This window comes from Onychomys torridus, chromosome 4 (assembly GCF_903995425.1).
Source record: "Onychomys torridus chromosome 4, mOncTor1.1, whole genome shotgun sequence".
NCBI lineage: Eukaryota > Metazoa > Chordata > Mammalia > Rodentia > Cricetidae > Onychomys > Onychomys torridus.
Window position 1 is genome coordinate 142,495,467 of NC_050446.1, and position 16,435 is coordinate 142,511,901.

At 48.8% G+C, this 16,435-nt stretch overlaps 1 protein-coding gene across 2 annotated transcripts; it reads left to right on the forward strand.

Annotated features, from left to right (window-relative positions):
- Positions 1 to 5,423: 5,423 nt before the first annotated feature.
- Nrsn2 (neurensin 2) lies at positions 5,424 to 11,300 on the forward strand. 2 transcript variants are annotated; one of them, XM_036183022.1, is made up of 3 exons: positions 5,424 to 5,670; positions 7,933 to 8,124; positions 10,236 to 11,300. In XM_036183022.1, the coding sequence occupies exons 2-3, from the start codon at positions 7,939 to 7,941 to the stop codon at positions 10,656 to 10,658; spliced, it is 609 nt and encodes a 202-aa protein (XP_036038915.1). In that variant the 5' UTR covers positions 5,424 to 5,670; positions 7,933 to 7,938; the 3' UTR covers positions 10,659 to 11,300. The 2 variants fall into 2 exon arrangements, with proteins under 2 accessions (XP_036038915.1, XP_036038916.1); XM_036183023.1 differs by lacking the exon at positions 5,424 to 5,670 and adding an exon at positions 6,108 to 6,199.
- The last annotated feature ends 5,135 nt before the right edge of the window (positions 11,301 to 16,435 follow it).

The window sequence follows — 16,435 nt, forward strand, 5'->3', positions numbered from 1 at the left end:
TTGAAATTGAGATATCTTTAAAATATACATATTGATTTAACTCAGCAACTTTTACAATCAAATGTCTCTCTGCAGTTAAAAATCCCAAAGACAACATAATCTAGATTCTCTGTGTAATATATATCTTTACATGGCTTATTTTTTATATTACTTTTATTTTTTCTTTAAAGACTTTATTTTTTAAAACTACTTCTTTATATAACTGTCTATATTAATTTTCTTCTCTCTTCTAAGCCTACATACATTTTTACACACACTGTAAACCATTTAGAGTCTCATTCCCTCTGAATCTGACTTACTGTGAATCTATTGCTTTAAACTTTCAGTGGCTAGTACTGAAGCAACAGACTTGGCTGCTGACTCCTCCCACCTCAGCTTCCCAATATGGTGGAGGTAATTCCCTGCCAGCTCTGGGAGCCATGCTCTCCACAGACTCTGGGAGTCTATGCGTCTATCAAAGCAGCGTCTAGCCCAGTTTACTTCAAAAAAAAGGATGATGGGCATTGAAGAACCTCCATATGGAGTTTGCTTTCAATGTGGCAAAGTTAGCCACTGGGCAAGAAACTGCCATTGCCTTGGCTGCTAATAGTATGCTGTCCAAATTGGACACACAGGACACAAAAGAAGATGGCTGCCTAACTTTGCCAAGACAAGGTAGGACAGTCCTTCAAAATTGCTGCTTCACAGAAAAGCCTATTCTCATGTTGGTGGGGACTGGCCCCAGAGCCACATTTATCCACCTCAGCTCTAGGAATGTGTTGTATCTGCCTGAAGCAGGGGTTGTACCCAGTGCCAGCTGCTCAAGCACTCAGCTGTACAGCAGGGCCTCTTAAAAGAACTGTACCTCTGTAGACCAAGCTTACCTGAGAGACCACTTTCTTGGGCCCTGTGTGTACATATGAGCCTCCACATTGGACACCATATACAATGAGTCTTTTTTTGTTCTGTCAGCCAGCTCCCAAATAACAACACAGAGACTTAGTATTAATTATGAAAGCTTGGTCTTAGCTTAGGTTTGTTCCTAACTAATTTTTATAACTTAATTAATACATTTCTATTAACCTATGTTCTGTCACGTTCCACCATCCTGCTTCTTCCCTGTCACCTGGTGTCTCTTGTGAGTACCTGCATTCCTCCTACTTCCTCTCTCTGTCCAGAAGTCCCACCTATACCTTCTGCTAACTGCTGGTCATTCAGCTTTTTATTACACCAATCATAGCAATATACCTTCACACAATGTACAAATATCCCACAACAGGGAGTCTTTCCTCTCATAATGTGGGCTCCAGGGACTAAACACAGGCCATCATGCTTGGCAGTAGTAACCTTTACTCACTGAGACATCTCACTTGTCCCAAATTCAGTTTCCTCTTTTGTTTTGTTTTGGTTTTTCAAGACAGGGTTTCTCTGTGTAGCCCTGGCCATCCTGAGTCTCCCTCTATAGACAAGACATGCTTCCCATGTGCTGTGATTAAAGGTGTGTGCCACCTCTCAGCCCAACTTTGGTTTCTTTTTTTTAAAAGAGGTTTTTCCTTTTTTAAAAAGATTTGTGTATTATGTATACAGTATTCTGTCTGCATGTATGTCTGCAGGCCAGAAGAGTGCACCAGATCTCATTATAGATGCTTGTGAGCCACCATGTGGTTGCTGGGATTGAACTCAGGACCTCTGGAACAGCAGTCAGTGCTCTTAACCACTGAGCCATCTTTCCAGCCCCACAACTTTGGTTTCTTATCATTGAATTCTAGTTGGTCTCATATACTAAAACCGTAACCAAAAAATAAAGATAAAAATAAAAAATAAAATAAAAATAAGGACTGGAGAGATGGCTCAGTGGTTAAAAACACTTTCTCCTCTGACCCAGCTTTAGTTCCCAACACCAAGTGGCACACAACCATCTATAACTCCAGTTCCACATGATCTGACACCTTCTGACCAGGTGATGTGCGCCACCACCGCCCGGCGCCTATTTATTTTTTAATTAGTATATGTCTCTGTTTGTTTGTATACATGTATGGGGACCCAAGGAGGCCGGAAGAGGACAGAGGATCCCCCGGAGCTAGAATTACAGGCCGTTGTGAGCCATCAGACATCAGACTGGGAACCAAAGTCAAGTCCACTTCAAGAGCAGTGGGTATACTGAACACCTGAGGCAAATTTTCACACATGAAACACTAAACACACAAACTAAGGGACAGCCAGGTGAGGTGGCATGCAGCAGGCTTTCTTTTGGGCCACCAACCAGCTCCCAAATCATGACTCGGAGACTTACTATTAGTTATGAATGCTTAGCCTTATGCTTATCCCACTAGCTCTTATAACTTATTTTAACCTGTTTCTCTTCATCTATGTTTTTGCCTTGGGGCTTTTTTCCTTCCTTCCTCCCTTCCTTCCTCCCTCCCTCCCTCCCTCCCTCCCTCCCTTCCTGTCTGTCTGTCTGTTTTACTCCATGTCCGGTTGGCTGCTGGCTGCCTGGCTGGCCCCAGGCATGTCTCTCTCCTTCCCTCATTCTCCCTTTCTCTCCTCTCAAGCCGTGATTCCTCCTCCTATTCATTTTCTCTGCCCACGAGCCCCACCTATCCCTCTACTGCTTAGCAACTGGCCATTCAGCTTTTTATTAGACCAATCAGGTGCCTTAGGCAGGCAAGGTAAAACAGCAACACATCTTTACACAATTAAACAAATACAGCATAAATAAATGTAACACATCTTTACATAGTGAAAGTCATATTCACAACAGTTGTACACGCCTTTAATCCCAGCATTTGGGAGGTAGAGGCAAGCCGATCTCTGCTGGAGACTGGCCTGGTCTAATTAGCGAGTCCCAGGGGTATACAGTGAGACCCCCATCTCTAAGAATAAGCAAACAAAACAGCAACCAGGGACAACAATGGTAACAGATTGACTATACTCTTACTGTACCCCAAGAACCCCTCGCTGTAAGCATGTCTCACTTCATTCTTTCAAACTCTCTGAGAGGCAGATACCTCCATTTATGGACAGAGACTGATATTCGGAGTGGTGACGCCATATGAGCTGCAAATGTCAGAAGCGAGAGTCAGAGCTGGCTCTGCTCACTTGATTTCAACCCACGGCCTCCCACCCAGTGGCCGCCTTCCTCCCATAGTGGGCAGAGGACACGTACAATACAGCGGAACACTCCTTCTGTATTAGTTACTTTACAGATTATGTGAAAAAATACCTTCCCCCCTCCCCAAGCCACCCAAGGAGGACTTTATTTCAGCTCACAGTCTTACACTCTTAGAGCAGTCTACCATCCCAGGGAAACCATGGTGGCAGATGACCTGGTGTCAACAGCTGGGAAGAAGAAAGCAATGAACTAGCCCCTCTCCTTTTTATGGTCCTGGACCCCAGGCTGCTGCCCATACTGAGTGTGAGTTTTCCCATCTCAATTAGCTTCATCTAGATAATCCCTCACAGACATGAGATTTGTCTAGATACAAAGTGATACAAGATCTTGTCAAGTTGGTATTGAGTATAAACCATCATACATTTCCTGACTCAAGGTTGGCCCCACTTCCCAGGGCATTTGGTATTCTATCTTGCCATCACCTCCATTCATTCATCCCACTATGACAACATCAGCCATTCTCAAATTCCCCCCTCCTGCTCCCAATAAGGATACACACACACACACACACACACACACACACACACACACACAAGTAATGTAGTGCATACAAAGCTCTTCACACATAATAAGCAATATTTGTTTAAGGCTATTATTAGTCTGTGCTCAGTAAATACTGACACAGTAAAGCACTTATGGGGAGCTTGGGGATACAATACCAAAAAAGAAACATAGTACAATCACTTATAGCACACTTAGCTCTATGTCCCTAGCCTCCAGCACAAGGAGCAACAGAACAGATGTTGTTCTAGCCACTATTCTATTGTTGTGAAGAGACTTCATGACCATGGCAACTCGTAAAAAGAAAGCTTTTCAATGAAAGCTTAGAGTTTCAGAGGGTAGTACATTATCATCATGGTGGAGAGCATGGCAGAAGACATGGTGGTGCTGGAGCAGTAACTGAGAACTTTATATCTTGATCGCCAGGCAGCAGGCAGAGAGATTGGGACTGGCATGGGCTTTTGAAACCTCAAAGTCCACTCCCAGTGTCTCACTTCCTCCAAGGAGGCCACACCTCTGAATCCTTTTCCAATAGTGCTACTCCCTAATAACTAAGCATTCAAACAGATGAGTCTATGAAGGCCATTCTTTTTTTAAAAAAAGATTTATATATTTATGTATGTATGTATTTATTATGTATACAGTGCTCTATCTGCATGTACCCCTACCCGCCAGAAGAGGGCACCAGATCTCATTACAGATGGTTGTGAGCCACCCTGTGGTTGCTGGGAATTGAACTCAGGACCTCTGGAAGAGCAGTCAGTGCTCTTAACCTCTGAGCCATCTAGGCCATTCTTATTCAAACCACCACAGAGGCATACTTGTGCAATGGTCTCTGATGAGGCTCAGAGAGGTACATACCATGGTTCTCTCAGGACCACACAGTGAATGTGTGAGCATATGACGAGCCATGAAGCCGATGGCCTAGCAAAGGATGACTCCCTAAGCGGATGCCACTGACAAACACTGCCCACCACAGGATTGGAGCTAAACAGGGATGGAGCGTAAGAGAGGCTGCTTTCCTTCCTCCTCCTCTCCATCCCAATCCCATCTCAAGGTCAGGACAACTAATCCTTCGCCTGGGGTGGAGACTCAAAGAAGAAAGGACATGGAGAAAGAATGAGGGTGGTGGGCTCTTAGAGGGAGAGAGATTAGGGCAATCTTGTGGCAGCAGGAAGGACTTCCCAGGAAGTCAGTGAGAGGTGGGGTTCAGCTGCTGAGGCCAAGGCCTGGCAGAGATTGGAGGCCCTGCGAGATCTCGGGATCGGTAGGTTTTCTTGTTTTGAGACAGGGTCTTGCTAGCCCAGATTGGAGATTCTCCTGCTTGCCCCAGCATTCATTGATTGTTGTTTTTTGAGATAGGGTTTCATGGAGCCCAGGCTGGCCTAGAACTAGGTGTATAACTAAGGATGGATGCCCTTGTACTTTGGATCCTCTGTCTGCACCCCTGGAGTGCTGGGATTACAGGCATGTGCTATCATGCTGGGTTTATAAGGTACTAGGGTAGAACCCACGGCTTGTGTGTGTTTCGTGGAAGCCTTCTACCACTGAAAGCTACATCCTCGGGCCAGATTTTGGTTTTCTGTATGGGTGAGTTAGGAGCACCTGGAAGGAGAGAGACCTAGAGGAGATTCTAAAGATACAGTGAGGGGACAGACGCTCATGGGCAGACCTGCTTCCGGTGAGAGGAGTCAGGCCTGAGGAATGATGGGAGTGTGACTGAGGAGTCTGAGCACCCCCAAGATGCCCAAGGAGATTCACATATAGCGCCTCTCAGAAGGGAGAAAAGGGAACTCAGGGAAGGACAAGGGTTGGGGATCTGAGTAGGAGTACAGTCTGCAGAGCCAGCCTCTGGGGTCGGAGGGACCCCCACCTCTCCCCTCCCCAGTATCACCTCCTCCCATCCCACACCACCCCCTCCTCCCCGCCCGGGATTGCGGCGCAGGCGCGAAGCAAACTTGCTTTGCTCTGCTCCAGCTCCGACAGCTTCTGCTGGCTCCGGAGACACAGATCCAGAGGTGAGCTCAGTCCCTGCTCCATGCGGCTCGACCCCTGCCCGGCTGGCTCCCCTGCTCCTAGGAGAACCGCCCCCTACTCCTCTTGCATATGATTGTGTCCCGCCAGAGGTGGGACGTCTGCTCCCTATGCTCGGGCTTGGGGAAGTAGAGATGATAGAGAGCCACCTGGCACTGTGGGCCTCGACACCCCAGGGTTCGTAGGCTGGGCAGAGGCTTCGAAGGACGAGTTCACCCGCCCCTCTCTAACAACCCATTCCCATTCCGCCATGCCTCAGCTTCCCTCTTTGGAAAGTACGCAGTTTATTTCGCCCCAAAGGGTGGTCAGGTCAGGGAGCAGAGCTGGTGTTCCTGATTCCCCTAACCACCCAAGCTTTCGTTCCCGCTGCGCTGGGGTGGGTGTGCCTAAGGACGGATTCAGTGCGTCGTGCCGCCCACAGGCCTGGTCTCCACCGATGCAGAGCTCCTTGCCTCGACCCACGCAGCCTCTTCCTCTCTCCACTCGCTTGTCATCAAGTCTCTCCCTTTGCAGGTTAGGAACACACTCCTGGATGTTTCCATGGCAACCCCCGGGCTCTTCAGCATCCTGTCGCTCCCTGTCCTCTCCCCACACACCCCCACCCCCACCCTAAGATGGGAGGAGGAGGGGCCAGGCGGGGGGTTGGGGGGGGAGGCTCAGTCAAGGTCACCTTCCTTCTCCAGTATCAGCAGGATGAACCAGTCCTTTGCATTTGGAGGCCAGGCGAGCGTGAATTACAGCGGAGGGACTGACTCTGGCTCTTTGTGCTGTGTCCCCCCGCCCCCCTTCTGGGCCTCTACTTCACGCTCTGGTTATGGAGTCTCCTACAGCCGTCCAGCCCCGTTCATCTTCCTCACCAGCGTCCCCAGACCCATACCGGAGGTCTATGCACTGGCCATGCCTCCGCCCCCACCTCCTTGACTCCCTGCAGTCCGGCTGTCCGGTCTTTACTGTGCCTCGGCTTCTACCATTTCTCATCTCTGGTTTTGTTTGTTTTTTATTCCTTCCTTTATTCCCTTCCTTCCCTTGAATGATGGGGAGAGTGGAGAGCCACGACCCAATCATCAGCACCCCTATGCAGAAGCACCAGCACTCGTGTGTGTGTGTGTGTGTGTGTGTGTGTGTGTGTGTGTGTGTGTGTGAAGGGATCCTGGGGTCGCGCTGATTGGAGGTGAAAAGGGTCCTACCTAGATCACCTTCCTCTTCAGAACAAGTGTGCTGCTTTATTTTGTTTGAAGCTGCCCAGGGACCCGAGGGAGATGGGGGAAGAGGCCAGAAAAAGTCCAGGCCTGCGCAGTACCTCAGCGCCTAGATGGACACAGGTCCCTTCTGTCCCCAAGAGCTCAGAGTTTCCTGTTCCTAAATGGTCTTTCCTGGAAATCTGGTAGTCAAAATGACTGAGAGGCCTAAATCCTGAGGGCCCCTGAGTTTCACTTTCTGTGGACTCAAAATTCCTTGGGACTTGTATGCTGTGAAAGTCAGCCCTAGGCCCTCAGGACCATGCAGCTTGAGGCCTTCCACCCAACTGGACAAGTACCATCTATGAAAACTGCCCCAGAAAGGGTCCTGAAAGAGACTTAAGCTTTGAGAGGGAACATGAAGATCTCTCACTCTGTAAACGTGGGAGCCCCAAAAGTTGAGGAAGGAAATAATCACAGAAAGCACAGGAATGGGGGCTATCAGGAGGGTTCACGGGGTAAAGACACATGCTGCTGCTGAGCTGCTGAGCAGACTTCAAGCCCCAAGACTTACATGGTAAAAGGGCAACTGACTCCTGCACGTCTTCCTCTGACCTCTACACATGTTCACATGCACATACATGTACATCACACACGCTCACAACAAACACATTTTCAGAAGAAAATACCAAAACAATCACGGCAGCCCCCTGAATGAAACAGTTTTCATTATTATCCCTGTTGTACGGATAAGGAAGGCCTGAGAGGTCAGTACACACGTCTAAAGTCACATCAGGAAAGTGTGCGTCTGGGACTCAGTCCAACAGTGAGGTTCCAGAGCCACATTCCAGCTGCTGGATGGTCTGCAGAGAAAACAGGCAGATGGACAGACAGCTGCCAGGCATAAGGCTGAAAACCACTGGTTCATGCACAAAGGACTTAAGGAAAGACGGGATGGCTGAAAGGCTAGGTGGACTGTAAGGTGAGGTATCCAGTGATAGACGGGTGAGAGGGTTACCATGGCAACTCCTGCTGATCTCCCTCTGTCATTGTCCCTTGTGCCCACAGGGATTCATGATGAGCTGCAGTCGCTCCTGTATCTGTGGCCATCGCACCAACGTGGAGGAAAGTGCATGGTATGGGGTCGATCCCTACCCAAATCTCTTCTACAGTGAGTGCGTGGGTACCAATCTCAGCGATAACCTAGAAGGACCCCCCGTCCAATATACCTACCAGCCCTGGCCCTCACTGTGTTGGAAGGTAAGAGCAAAGGAGTGACCCCTGTGACTTTGGGGAGACTGTGGCACTAGAAAGAGGAGCATGGATAGAAGAGGGACGGACGATGGCGTGGTCAGGAGTCACGTGTCCACGCGACAGAAAATACAGTGCAAATAGACCTCAACAACAAAGTTTGTTTGCTAGAAGAGACCAGAGGCTGGATACCTTCCGGCAAAGTTGGATCCAGCAAAGGACTGAGGAGTTTACCAGCTTTTTCTTAGTCCTCAAGCTTCCTGTGTTATCAGCTCACACAGCCCATCAGCTCCACACTCTTCTGTGGTACTCCTCAAATGCCGGCTACGGTGCTGACTCTTTAATTTAAAACATTGTTATCAGGGGCTGGAGAGATGGCTCAGCAGTTAAGAGCACTGGCTACTCTTCCAGAGGACCCACATGGTGGCTCACAACCACCCGTAACTCCAGTTCCAGGGAACCCAGTGCACTCTGACCTCCACAGGCACACGTGTGATGCACAGACATATATTCAAGTACATACTCATACACATAAAATAATTACATCTAAGATTTTTACAGAGCATTATCAAGTGTGTGTGTGTGTGTGTGTGTGTGTGTGTGTGTGTGTGTGTATTCCTTTGTATGTAAATGCAGGTGTACATGTGGAAATAAGAGGATGACTTTCCAGAGTCAGTTTATTCTGTATTTTCCTTGTGGGTTCCAGGCCTCAATGGCTCAGACCATCAATGAAGCCCTAGGTTTGAGCCCCAGCAGCACATGGACTGGGTGTAGTGGTGTACAACTGTGAGGCTAGCCCTAGGCAGGCAGAGCAGGGGCTGGAGTTTCAGGGCCATACTTGGCTATATAACAAATTTGAGGCAGCCTGAGCTACATCTGTCTAGAAAAAAGACCAACCTAAAATAGCCAGAGACCAACTGAAGGCCACCCTAGGATGCATAATAAAACTGTGGCCCACACCTTGGGAGGCTAAAGGAAAAGGATCATAAGTTCAAGGCCAGCCTGAGATAGAAATAGTGTGTTCTAGGCCAGCCTGGGCAACCGAGTGAGACCCTGGCTTGAAATATATAGATTAATTAATAAGTTAATAAATGAATGAATGAATGAAATGAAGAAAGAATGAAAGCACTTTGTTCCTAGAAGTCTGCCTCTGTTTGGGCACCTTGCCAGCTCTGCGCTCATTACTATGGCTTTGGAGAGGAAACCCCCAGTGGCAGGAAGTGGGGTTTATCGCACCTACATCTCATCCCACTGTGGTTTCCCACTGTGGGGTACCATTGACAGGCAGCAGAGAGATGTTCGAAACAGACCACTGATGTTCTAACAGCCTGAGGTGTCAGTCAGTACCCCGGCTGGTCTAGAACTCACAGAGATCGGCCAGCCTCTGGGATTACAGGCTTGTTCTACCACACCCCGCCCCAGAGCTACAGAGAGAGATCATGTCTCAAAATAAATAAATATTTAAAAAATTATTCTAATCCTATTGCTGGAGAGACAGAGACAGGAGGAACTCTGGGGTTTGCTGGTCAACGAGCCTAGCCTAATTAACCAGTTCCAGGTCCTGGTGAGAGACCCTAATTCAAAAAATAAACAGCTCCTAAGAAACAACACCAGATGTTGACCCCTTACCATTACATGCACACCTCCATACAATACACACACACACACACACACACACACACACACACACACACACACACAAATAATAATAATAATAATAATAATAATAATAATAATAATAATATATGGGAACCCAGATAATGATGGCCAGAACTCAAGGTTGATTTTGCCATTAAGGGAAAACATTGCCAGGGTGGGTATGGTGATGCACACCTGTAATTCCAGGACTTAGAAGGCTAACTCAAGGCCATCTTGGACTATATGGACAGTTCTGGGCTATCCTGGGTAACCTAGCATGGCCTGATCTCAACCTAAAATTCAAAAAGAGCTGAGGCTGTAGCTCAGTGGTAGAGTGCTTGCCCCTACCATGTTCAAAGTCCTGGGTTCTGCCCCCAGCACCGTCAGTTAGGTCCCACAGGGATGTTCTGTGGTGCCCACTTCCTGATCCTGTGATGCTGGACCCCAACTGAGCCTGGATGCTTGCTGTCTGCTCTCTTCAGGTCACCGTGTCCGTGGCATCCCTGCTTCTCCTGCTGGGTGTGGCAGCCCTGACCACTGGCTATGCAGTACCCCCCAAGCTAGAGCTTGTCAACGACAGTAAGTTCTCATCGATGGACGACCCAGTCGCCGACTATAACCAAGCCCTGATCACCTGCCGTGTGGCAGGAGCGACGCTGTGTGGGGTAGCCGGGGTCTTGCTGGCTGTCTGTCTCTTCTTGGCCACCTCTGGTTGGCTGACCCAGGAAATCAAGGCGGAGCCCTTGGTCACTGAAGCTGACAGCCCTGTGGAGGTCTTTAGGGATGAGCCTGAGCATCTGAATCCTGGCTTCCACGATGCCAGCAGCCAGTCATGGTTCTTGTCTCCCACCAGCCCCTTTGGGCAGCATCCTGTGCAGACCAGCCAGCCCCAACGGGACTCCTAAGTCTGTAGGCTAGAGAAGCCAGACTCTTCCCTCCTGGCATTCCCTGCTCTCATCACGCTTCTTCCTCTCTGTAGTGTCTCCCCAGGGCCCTCATAGCCAGCCCCTCTAGAGCCCCCCACTAAGTCTCATGCTTCAGTATCACTCCTGCAAACTCAACCAAGAACTGCCCTTCCAGGCTGGTGAAATGGCCACGTGAGTGAAGGGCCTTCCTGGCCAGACTGACACCCTGAGTTCCATCTCTGGGACCTACAAGGTGGAAGAGACCCAGCTCCCTCCAGTTGTCCTCTGACACCCCACCCCCACCACCACCACACACAACACTCACACGCACAAAGAACTCAAAGTCTACCCCCCTAGACAGTAATGCCCACTGGGCCTATTTCTGACCTAGAGGCCCCAGCCCCTTCTTCCAATGCGCTGTCCGGCCAGAAGGACTTCCTCTTGTAGGACACGAGAGGGCGCTCCAGGACCGCGGAGGATCCTGTGTCTGGCAGCCCCCTGCTGGCCTTTAGGGCTTCCTGGGTGGCGGGAAGAGGGTTCCAGCGAATCCCTACCACCTTTGTGCCCGCAGGATGTACCCTCCCTGTTTCTCACCTCCTCCATCTTGGCTTGCCTTTCAATAAACAGTTGGGATGAACCCCATCTTTGCTTTCTTTCTCCTAGATCTTTGGGGCATGGGGAACCAGAGAGAGAAATGCTTCCTAGTTGAGACCTACTATGTGCTTAAATCCTTTATTCTCATTTGTTCTCCAAGACAACAATTTAAGAAAAAGATTATTGGGTTGGGGATTTAGCTCAGTACCTGGGTTCAATTCTCAGCTAAAAAAAGAAAGAAAGAAAGAAAGAAAGAAAGAAAGAAAGAAAAGAAAAGAAAAGAAAAAGAAAAAGATTATTAAACCATGGTGGCAGAGGCAGGTCCAGCTCTGAGTTTGAGGTCAGCCTGGTCTACCCAGAGAGTTCCAGGACAGCCAGAGCTACATAGACTCTTGTCTCAATTAAGAGGGGGGGAGGAACGGGAGGATGAGGGGGAGGAGCAGGAGAAGGAAGAGGAAGGAGAAGGCGAAGAGGAGGAGGAGGAAAAAGAAGAGAAAAAGATTACTGTATCCACAGGTGGATAACTAATGGTCAGAGATGGGCAGACAGGAGTCTAAGGTCCCTGGTGTTTACTTCCTTTATTGGCTCATTACTCCAGAGTGGCTCTCCTTCTTGTCCTCGGGGTGGGAAGAATATCATTTGACCCATCCCTGAGAGGAATGAGGGGCAGGGGGCAGAAACCAAAGGGGCCTCTTTTGCAGGACCCTTAGAACCAGGCATGGTAGCACATTCATGGAAACTTAACACTGGGGAAGTTGAGGCAGGAAGACTGCAAGTTCAAGGCCAGTGTGGGCAACCTAGTGAGAAATACACACATACACAGTAGAGAGACCACTCTCCCTGATGGACATGAGCAAGGCCAGGCCCCGTTTTCCATGGTTTACAGACAAGTATTTAATATCCCGGACACAGCTAGTGTGATATGAAAAGCTGTCACTCTGAAATCTGGCTCCTGACTCCCAGTCACATGTTTTCAACTGCATTAACCACGGAGTGATTTTCATACCAACCATCCCAACTGTCCCATTCACTGCTCCTCCAACCCACTCAGTGCCTCTGCTGCCTCCATGCTGGGAGCAGATGCGGGCGCTCTGCCAAGCCTAGAGTCGATCTTGACTCCTTTCTTTCCTCATACCTCCAACCCAGCATAACTCAACCACGGACACAAATCCTGTCCCCAGCCACGTTCTGGGCCAAGCCAGCTCCTTGACCTGGGCCACCACCATGTCCCTCTTGCCTTGGTTACAGCACCAGCTTCTCCCTGGTGTCTGGACCCCACCTTTGCATACACATCCCATTTCCCACGTCTAATTTCCACACTGCAGCCAGACAGGCTCTTAGGTCAAGTTCCACCAAGCTCAGAGTCCTCCCACAGTCCCTATGTAGCTTGGTAAAACCAAGTTTCTCTGTAGCCTACAAGGCCTGGTGCCGAACAGGCCCTACCCCTGCCTTCCTTTGTGACCTTTGTCCTGCCTCTTGCTCTGTCCTTAACCAGTCACACCAGTCCCCTGTGCCCCCAGCACTAGCCTGGGCTCCAGTGTCCCAGTCCTTCCTAGCTGCTTCAGCTGCAGCGTGTTCCTCCCCAGTTAGCCAGAGGACAGCTCTTCCCTGGTGTCCTTTAAGACCGCTCAAAAGGCCAGGTGTGGCGGTGCATAGTGAGACCCTGTCTCAAAAAATAGAAAAGACTGTGCCAAAGTTATCCTCTCTGGGAGCAGCCTGTTGAAAAATGTGTACCCCATTTCCCCTTTTTCTGCACGGTGGTTGTTGTTGGCTTAGTGGCCACACCTCTATCTACTGATATTTTAACTACCATCTGTCCCCTGGGGACCCCAAGTCAGCAGCCCACCCAACACCTGCGTGCGCGTGCCCTCCATCCCCACTCCCCACCCCCGCTCAGGCTATGGCCTGGCTGGATTTCCAGGCCTGGCTGGATTTCCAGGCCCACCACCACCAACTCCACTGCAGTTGCCAAATGTAGCTCTTAACTAAGTCTCTACAGTTCTATTTACCAGCAGAGACTCAGAAGTCAGCTGTTGGGGTGAAAACCCGCCAGATCAGAGAAGCCGAGAAGCAACTAGCTGACCTTCCTTTTGGGCTGGAGACCCAGCAAGAGAAGATAAGTCTCTCCACTTGTCCCAAACCAACAAGGCCAGCAAATCTCTAAGTCCCTCCCTACTTCTTCCTGTACATCTCTCTATCCGTCCTCCTGGGTCCTCCAGACTCTCTAGGGCTAATTCCTGTCAACTAGTCACTGGCTTCGCCCCCAGATCCAAGGTTCATTTTATTAACACAATCTCACAGTTTCACAGTGCAATCAAATATCCTGCAGCACTATGCAACCTGGGATTTAGTGTTGCATTTCTGTAGCACTGATCACCTTTCTTTCTTTCTTTCTTTCTTTCTTTCTTTCTTTCTCTCTTTCTTTTTCTTTCTTTCTTTCTAATATTTTGATATTGGGTCTGGCTGTCCTGGAATGCACTATGTAGATCAGGCTGGCCTCAAACTCACATTGATCAGTTGGCCTCACCTTTCAATACACTGTAGCTTATCTGTGTTCTTCTGTCATCGGTTATTAGCTGTCTACCTTGTAAACTCCATAGGCTCAAGGATCTGTATACACATGCCTCCAACAGTGCCTGATCCTCAGAAGCTCAGTAAGGGTGTGATGAATCTAGCAGTATGTAGCACTTGAGTGGCTGACAGGCGGATTTTGAGTTTGAGACAAGGCTTGCCCTCCTCTCCCCCCCCACCCCCCAAAAAAAACCTCATCAGTCTGAGTTTTACAGATGTGGTCACTGAAACTTAGAGACCTTCAAGCAACTTGCTCAAAGACACTCAGCTAGTGGGTGGCAGGTGTGGATTTCAGAGCCCCATGCCAGACCGCTCTACAATGCTTGAAGGCTCAGAGCTGGGAATACAACCTGAAGTTCCAACCAGTGTACCTAGTTGTTTGTTGCTAGGTGGGAAGGTGAGTATGATATTAACAGATTATTTTTCCAGAAAAGTTAGGAATCCAATTTATTTTTGGAATTCAATTTGTGTGTGTGTGTGTGTGTGTGTGTGTGTGTGTGTGTGTGTGTGAGAGAGAGAGAGAGAGAGAGAGAGAGAGAGAGAGAGAGAGAGAGAGAGAGAGAGGCCCTAGGCAACCTGGACCAGGCTGGCCTCAAACTCAGAGATTCACCTGCCTCTGCCTCCTGAGTGCTGGGTCAAAGGTGTGAGACACAACTGTCAAACTGGAATTCAATTTTTAAAAATAGTTTATATCTTTATTATTTTATGTGTGTTATGTGTGTTGGCATTTCGCCTGCATGTATCTGTGTGAAGGTATCACATCTTGAAGGTACAGACAGTTGTGAGCTACCGTGTGGGTGCTGGGATTTGAACCTAGGTTCTCTGGAAGAACAGTCAGTGCTCATTAACCACTGAGCCATCTCTTCAACCCTAGAATTCAAATTTTTTATTTTAAAAAAAAACATTAATTACAAATTGGAACCAGGTGGTAGTAGCACATGCCTTTATTCCCAGCACTTGGGAGGCTCTGAGTTTGAGGCTAGCCTGTCTACAGAGTGAATTCCAGGACTGCAAGTGCTACACAGAGAAACCCCATCTCAAAAAACCAAAACAAATAAATAAATAAATAAAATAAAAATTGGTATCTGGGGCTGGGCATGGTGGAGCACACCTTCAATCTCAAAGCTATGGAGATTATAGAGATTCATAGGCAGTAATAGATTTTCTGCCCCCCAACAATAGGTTTCTCCACCAACTACTCAGTAAGCCAGATCAAACCGAATCAAAAAGTATAAGAACAGTTTTATTTGAGCCAAGAAACTCCCAGGCGGGTTCTCCAGGCCCAGAGATCGAGGCCAGAGAAGCCACTCACCCAAACTAAAGCAGGGAGGTTATATAGGTTGTAGTTGAGGGGTGATGATGTGTCTGCCACAAGGTGGGTTTGTTGTGGTGCATGCCTTTAATCCCAGCACTCCGGAGGCAGGACCCTCTGGTCTCTGTGAGTTCGAGGCCAGCCTGGTCTACAGAGTGAGTTCCAGGACAGGCTCCAAAGCTACACAGAAAAACCCTGTCTTGATAAAAACAAAACAAAAAAGCTGAACACTTTAGGCAGGGTCTTGGGCTGCTGGCAACTGCAGGGGAGGAGCTGCCGCTGCCGCCAAGAGAGCAGAACTGGGCTTGTGCCTTCCCATTGTTGGAGATTCTCTGAGTGGGCGGGGTTTGGAGAGACGGAAATGGAGTTTCTTAGACTGTGCAGGAGCTGCAGGAGCAAGCTGGAGGTTCCAACCAAAAGGGCAGGATCTCTGTGTGTTCGAGGCTAGCCTAAGTTACACAATGAGTTCCTGCTCACAGGACTACATATGAGATCTTGTCCCCAAAGTTGGGGGAAAAAGCTGGGGGGAAGCTCAGTTGATAAACCACAGGCCCCAGTGCAATCCACAGAATCCACATGAAAAGCCAGGCTTAGTGATATACTATTACCAATGTGGGGAAGACAGGGGCGGGTTCCTGGGGCTCTCTGACTAGCCAACCTAACCAGGATCCCTAGTCCAGAACTGAGATGTCACCTCCATTTTCCTTCCAGGCTGCCACATAGTCCCTACCCACCACCCAATAGATGCCAGGCTTCCACACAGCCCAGTCCCCATCCACAACCCCAAAATACCAGGCTTCCACACAGCCCAGTCCCTACCCTGCACCCCATTACAGAGGAGCAGAATTCAGTTGCCAAACTTATGTCCTGAGCCATGTCTGTCACATGAGTCCCTAAAAAAACAGAGGAAGGTTAAGTTCACAATCAAGCATTGTTAGCAGGGTTGTGACTAGGCAGAATAGTGTCTCCAAAAGTTTATATCACCCAGACCAGCCATACCTGATTTAATCAAGTAAAGTTGAACTCATGGGAGCTGGCAAGATGGCTCAGTGGTTAAGAGCCTGTACTGTGGTTCTCAGCATGCACATTAGGCCGCGCACAATTGCCTGGAACTCTAGCTCCAGGGACTTCAAAGCCTCTGGCCTCTGCAGACACCTGAACACGCACGCACACGCACGCACGCAGCACGCGCACAGAGTAAAAATCAATCATTTAAAAGACAAGCCACACTGGGTTGGAGGGTTATCTATTCTGATGACTAGTGTCCCTACTGGAAATGGAGGATCTGGACACAGAGGCA

Coding starts and splice junctions, on each gene's coding strand:
- Nrsn2 (XM_036183022.1), top strand. CDS start 7,939: ATGATGAGCTGCAGTCGCTCCTGTATCTGTGGCCATCGCACCAACGTG. Junction 8,125..10,235: donor GGCCCTCACTGTGTTGGAAG/GTAAGAGCAAAG, acceptor TGCTCTCTTCAG/GTCACCGTGTCCGTGGCATC.